Genomic DNA, 6970 nt, shown 5'->3' on the forward strand with positions numbered 1-6970 from the left:
GAGGCATTTGGCTCAGGATCTAATGGGGGAATTGTGAGAACTCAAAGCAGGAATGCCCATGAGAAAGGTTCAGTGGAATGTGAAGTGTCAAGGGAATCTTTGAAAGTGAAGTGATGAATATATTAAGTTTTACAGTACCTCGAGGCAGAATGTAATTTAGTATATAGTATTGAAAGTATAAAACATTGTTATTCTTGGAAAGGATCTTAGTGTAAGAGTCATAGGAAGAAGTAAAAGCAAAACAAAATAATAACAAAAACAACCCAAAAAATAAATAAAACTGGGCAATTCAAGTTGTGAACTTTCAGAGTAGGATTCAGAAGACTTTTGCAGAATCCATATTAATACCATGACACCAAACACCATAATGATTATGTGGGGAACACCATTCTTCTTTGAACCTGACCAAACAGATTAGTAATAGTTCACTTAGATACCACCTACTACCAAATACCTAAATTCTGGGTGGAGTCTACAGCTTAACATAAAGACAAGAGACATGTTTGCTATTTTGAGAATTTATATATAGTTTTTTTAATCCACATAATTATGGACATATTTTGAAGGATTCTAGGTATATACTTCCTAACCTGCAGGAAGATAAAAAGAGGAGGTGAGATAATTATTTGGGTTTTTGTTTGTTTGCTTGCTTGGTTAGGGTTTGTTTTGTTGTGGTTGTTTGCTTGGATTTGCTTGTTTCAAGTAATAAAAACAATTATAATTAACATAGACAAAGAGGAAATCATTGCAAGTTTATGGAGTAGCTCTTAGAACTGAAGGAATAGCTGAAGAACCAAAGCCAGGAGGGCAGGATTCCAAGGAGCTCCTTGGATGCAGGTAGTAGAGTTTATATAACTGTCTTGTAAGGAAGCCCTACTGCGATTAATCACCTCCGACATTTTCCATCCTGACCCTTCCACTCAAGTTTCCAAGTCCCAGAGACAGACTTTGAATGATCTCGAGCCCTTGCCCAACATTGCTTAGGAGAGGGGAAAATATCATTCTCTGCAATGCCAAAGATTGCACACAAGAGGGGAGAGGTAATATTCCAATAGGAAATTGGGGTGTTATTATCAGAAGAAGGGAGAGTGATCCAGACAGTGAAAACGAACAAACAATTTGCTATAGAATCTTTTAAATATAATATGCTTATAGAGTAACTTTTCGTAAAAAGTGTGATTCCATGAACTATTGAAAGACCCTGTTTATATTCATTAGAAATTTTATCTTATATATTTATCCAGAATTTATTAATAATCAGTTATGCTTTGAACTTAGAGGTGTGTGTGTGTTGTTAGAAATGGTAATAATTTGCATAGACATAAGAAGGATTTATTATTCCAAAAGAATTTCAGCTATGGTGAGAGCTCTGATTCTTGACTATAACAGAGAATAATAACATAATAGCAAACAATTACATAGTGCTTTCTCTGGGACCAGAGCACTATCAAATTTCATTATGATAGGGAAGAAGTCACAATGAATAACAATAATTTTTTTCTTTAACTCTTTCTAACTTTAGTCCACTTAATTTGTCAGTGATTCATTTTTGGTCTTGGAGGCTAGTCTGAACTGATCTGAAGGCCCCTAAGTGGATACAAATTTCTGTTCTTATACATGGATGAAAAGTCTTACCATTTCAGGAACGATCTCATTGTGCACCCACACAACAAATGGAGAATAGGTGTACTACACAACGATTGGCAAACATGTTGACTCAAGACCTCCTGAGGGCATAAGGAAAACTCTCTTCCAACCCCACACACCTGCCAGTGTGAGCCAGAGAGGTGGGTTGAAGAATGAGGGGGTGGCTGCAATCTAGGAACAGAGTCCCACCAGACAAGTTAAAGCCCAACTATCTATCCTCTTCTGTCTTTTAAGTTTTAAGCAGGTATTGAATTCTACTCTAAATATACCCATTTCTTTCAATGTAAAATAATGATTCAACACAACACGCATACACACGTGTGCACACATGCACACACACACCAAAAACTTAAAGTAGAATTACCATTCCTTGGAAAAGCCTCCTACTCTCTTTGGTTTCACATTTCCCTCCCTAATACCTTGAAGCATATTTATGATGTGAGAATCACACTTGAACCTCTTCTATTCCAAGCTCCCTTCTGTTCTTTAACTATCAATGGAACATTCCTAAAGTGCGACACCAAAGGTCATCTCTTAATGGAAAGTAGAATTGTATGCACACCAGGTCCCATCAAGTCATACTTTTACTGAAGATTTTGTTAATTCTTAAAGCTAATGTCTTTATATTCTTTTATGGCACTTGAGACTATCAAAAATAATTGAGAAATTTTAATTGTATTATTTATTGTTATAATTTGCTTTATGCTATAAATTTATTGTTCTCTCTGGTGAGAGCTAAAGTAACACTGTTGCGGGTGCTTTAAAAATAGGTTGTATCGATTAACGGTTCAAGATGGGTTGGGTATCCAACGGAATTTTAGTTATGAGGAGTAGGTTTAAAGGTTCTTGTCAAGGGGATGTCAATTAGGCTCCAAGAAGCAAACTTTCCTGACAGTTTCTGTACAAAGCAGGGGTTACTATGTAACTGTCCCTATTGTTCAGCAATTGCCCCCGACAGCAATGAAAAGCCGAGCGGAGAGGGGTGCAGAGAGTTAACAAAAAGAACCTCAATACGAAATATCCAGGAAGCAGAAAAACTGAGAGGCACACAGTGAAAGGAACATTGTTTCTTGCCTAGTGACCAATTTTTTTCTCATTTAGCCAAAAAAAAAGTCATGGAATTAAAGCGTACTAGATAGGTGCCAACTTTGACATGTGACAAAGAGAGGCGACACTAGGAGATTTTGCTCATTTAGTGGTAGAAATATCTGTATGTCAGCTGTGATGGTCGTTATTCTCTAAAGGTATACATGTTAAATGCACAAAGAAAGCAACTAAGGATCTATTTCTTCATTCACATTTGGCTCATTTTTGCTTATCTAGTTACCAGCATTTTACCTTGCACACGAGAGACTGAGCAATCCACCCACTCATTCATGCAACATATATAGCATTTAATAAACACCTACTGTATTCTGGTGATGAGGATAAAGCAGTGAAGAAACAAAGCCCTTCATAGAGCTTGCATTCTGGTTATTACGTTCTCTAGCTGCAACCTGGAGAATCAGTGAACGTAAAATGTAGTGCTTATGACCCAAACTGGAACCAATGACCTGGGTTTGTTTGAAAGTGTGCTCTGCCACCTCCAAACTGGGTGACCCTTGGTAAGTTTCTTAACCATTAGAGGCCTCAGTTTCTTTATCAATAAAATGGGATTACAATGAGGTAATGTGTGTGTGTGTGTGTGTGTGTGTTAACGTAAGTGTTAAGATCAATGTTTGACACTAGTAAGTATCATATAAGTGTCAAGTATTCTTCTTAAGGGAAATTGCTCCAAACTTAATGCATGGATATATAGTCCTCAATTATAAAGGGTAGAGGCCAGAGAAATCAAGACAATAAAACTTGAGGTGCCAAATGCACCTCAAAGGACAATTGATGTTTGTATTATTTGTTCAAAGAAGATTGTAGAAGGCAAGAAAGAGCATAACTCAATGGTTAAGCTAGTTACTTCTATCTCTGGCCCTCAGTTTTTTTTTGTTTTTTTGTTTTTTTTGAGATTTTATTTATTTATTTGAGAGAGAGCATGAGAGAGAACATGAGCAGAGGGAGGGCCAGAGGGAGAAGCAGACCCTCGACTGAACAGGGAGCCCGACCTGGGGCTCAATCCCAGGACCCTGGGATCATGACCTGAGCCAAAGGCAGACGTTTAACCAACTGAGCCACCCAGGCTCCCCAGCCCTCAGTTTTTTCATCTGTAAAGAAGAGGTGATAAAAGACCTTCTTGACAGTGGTTCTATGAGGATTAAAGGAAATGATGTGTGCAAAGTGCTTGGCACAAGACCTAGCTGACAGTGAGCATTTACTGAACAGGGGCTATTAAAGTTGTAACCTTTTGTAATGAATTGGCATCATGTATTTAGTTTTTACCATTACATTTCAATTCAAAAAGGACTTACGGGAACTTTTTCAATGAGAACATTTCTCTTTTTTTTTTTTTTTTTTTCTTTTGAGAGAGGGAGAGAGAGTAAGAATAAGTGGAGGGGAGGGGAGAGAGAGAGAGAGAGAATCTTAAGCAGGCTCTAGGCTCAGTGCGGAGCCCAATGCGGGGCTCAATCTCACAGCCCTGAGATCATGACCTGAGCCAAAATCAAGAGTCAGACACTTAACTGACTGAGCCATCCAGGTGTCCCATCAATGAGAACATTTCTAAACACCATTAAATATTGGTCTTATAGGAGAAAAACACTTCATTGCTCAGCCAAATCATGTATATTGAAAATTAGTATTACTCCATTAAAAAAGAGATCCTTCCAGTAAATTTTCTCAGTCTGAAGATCCCAGAGTCTAGAAAGAATTGAAAGATTGTCCAACTAGTTAAATTTATAAAGTAGGATCAAATGTATATGAACCTATATAAACCTACTCTTGAGTTGTGTGATAACATACTTGAATACTAAAAACACAACAAACAACAGATATCAAACCAAGAGTTGCCATTTTTTACGAGAGGGCTATCGTGGTGCATTTTCAACAGTGAAGATGAACTTACATCAAGAAGCCAAAGCAAGATTTTTCTTTAAAAAGTTTGGGTCTACTGAATTCCATCTGAACTGCAAAGTTGTGTTACAATCTCAAAAAGTGCACTTGTAATTAATTATAATAATTTTATATATATTTAATAATAGTTATATACGCTAAGGAATGCTCACAGATCTGATGTGGTTTCAAAGTACTAAAACTTTGAGTCATAGCTTTGGTGATGCCAGTCTTTGTGCCAGCTTTCTAGAAACAAATAAAATATAACAGGTAAGGATGGCATTGAAAACAAATGTAACCCGGCTTGAAGATATGCTGGCACACTCATAACAAACTCTGACTCATTATTTATGGAGTTCAGGGAAAGTTCCTTTCAAAAGCAGTTTCTTGGCTTAATAAAAGCTCTGTTTCTCTAATGGTTTAGTCACACTAAAAAGGAAAACGCCATTGATTTTGCGATAAAGTATATTTTGAGATGCATCACCTGTTAATCCCAAATTATATTTATGATTAACTTTTCATCACTACCGTTCCCTACCCCTCTCTCTTTCTTTCTTCTTCTGCTTCACAGAAAAAATTATGACATCAGCATCCAAAGGAATTCTCCGCCCATTCGTAATCGTCTGCGTTGTCCTGGGCTGTTTCATGGCCTGTCTGCTCATTTACATCAAGCCCACCAACAGCTGGATCTTCAGTCCCATGGAGTCAGCCAGCTCAGTGCTGAAAATGAAAAACTTCTTCTCCACCAAAACTGATTATTTTAATGAAACGACTATCCTGATTTGGGTGTGGCCATTTGGGCAGACCTTTGACCTTACATCTTGCCAAGCAATGTTCAACATCCAAGGTTGCCATCTCACAACAGACCGTTCGCTATACAACAAATCCCATGCAGTTCTGATCCATCACCGAGACATCAGCTGGGATCTGACTAACTTACCTCAGCAGGCTAGGCCACCCTTCCAGAAGTGGATTTGGATGAATTTGGAATCCCCAACTCACACGCCCCAGAAGAGTGGCATAGAGCACCTGTTCAACTTGACTCTGACTTACCGCCGCGACTCAGATATCCAAGTGCCTTATGGCTTCTTGACGGTGAGCACAAACCCCTTCGTGTTTGAAGTGCCAAGTAAAGAGAAGTTGGTGTGCTGGGTTGTAAGTAACTGGAACCCCGAGCATGCGAGGGTCAAGTATTATAACGAGCTAAGCAAAAGCATTGAAATCCATACCTATGGGCAAGCCTTTGGAGAGTATGTGAATGATAAAAATTTGATTCCTACCATATCTACTTGCAAATTTTATCTTTCTTTTGAAAACTCAATCCACAAAGATTACATCACAGAAAAGCTCTATAATGCTTTTCTAGCTGGCTCTGTACCTGTTGTTCTGGGCCCGTCTAGGGAAAATTATGAGAATTATATTCCAGCAGATTCATTCATTCACGTGGAAGATTATAACTCTCCCAGTGAGCTAGCCAAGTATCTGAAAGAAGTTGACAAAAACAATAAGCTATACCTTAGTTACTTTAACTGGAGGAAGGATTTCACAGTGAATCTTCCACGATTTTGGGAATCACATGCATGCTTGGCTTGTGATCACGTGAAAAGGCATCAAGAATATAAATCTGTTGGTAATTTAGAGAAATGGTTTTGGAATTAAAGTTTTCCATCATTTGCACACTTGGAAAAATTATTTTGATGAGCTATCATCCAAGTTTTGAGGATAGAAGAGAGACAGCATTCTGCTTTTGTGTCACGATTTATTTTTGTCCCTCTCTCGAGTAACTTGTATATTTTGATGGAGATTTCTGAGAGCTCAGCATTAGCAATCACTCCCTTTGGTTTTAAATTATCCTGTAAATACCTAATTATGTGCACTGAAAAGTAATTTATTCTTTGCTACCATTTGTAAACATTGTTTTTCACGTTTTGGTAGTTGTTTGTAATGTAAGTTTGTGATATGATTGTTGTTTCTACGTTGGTCAGCTGTTCAAGCTATTTGGGAGATGAAGATGCACATCTTAAAATATGAAATATTTCCACTAAATATTATAATCTCTAGTTCCAAGTTTGCATAATGTAACAAAGGAAAAGCGTTTGTAATTGAGTTCTAACCTCTTTGACTTCGAAGTGAACAAAGTGTGTAACTGTCTCTGTTTGATCTACTTTTTACCTGTTTACCACATTTTTTGTGAAGAAGAATTATTTATGTAGCAAAAAGAAAAATAGTGAAACAGAACTGGTTTTTTCGGGAAGCTATTAGACTTTTATTTCCATTAAGCTGACTTGCAAATGCAGCCACTTGTTCTCACGATCTTAAGTTAAAAGTATTCAAGTAGTTTTAA

The 6970-nt window shown here is 37.5% G+C and overlaps 1 protein-coding gene across 1 annotated transcript; it reads left to right on the top strand.

Moving 5' to 3' along the window:
- Window positions 1-5197: 5197 nt before the first annotated feature.
- FUT9 (fucosyltransferase 9) lies at window positions 5198-6285 on the top strand. Its single transcript, XM_045806936.2, has one exon. It carries the CDS (start codon window positions 5206-5208, stop codon window positions 6283-6285), a length of 1080 nt encoding a protein of 359 aa, XP_045662892.1. The 5' UTR covers window positions 5198-5205.
- The last annotated feature ends 685 nt before the right edge of the window (window positions 6286-6970 follow it).

This window comes from Ursus americanus, chromosome 11 (genome assembly GCF_024610735.1).
Source record: "Ursus americanus isolate L20-20 chromosome 11, mUrsAme1.1.p, whole genome shotgun sequence".
In the NCBI taxonomy this organism is placed as follows: Eukaryota; Metazoa; Chordata; class Mammalia; order Carnivora; family Ursidae; genus Ursus; species Ursus americanus.

What these genes read in the sequence shown, in the direction of transcription:
- FUT9 (XM_045806936.2), top strand. Translation starts at nt 5,206, where the DNA reads ATGACATCAGCATCCAAAGGAATTCTCCGCCCATTCGTAATCGTCTGC.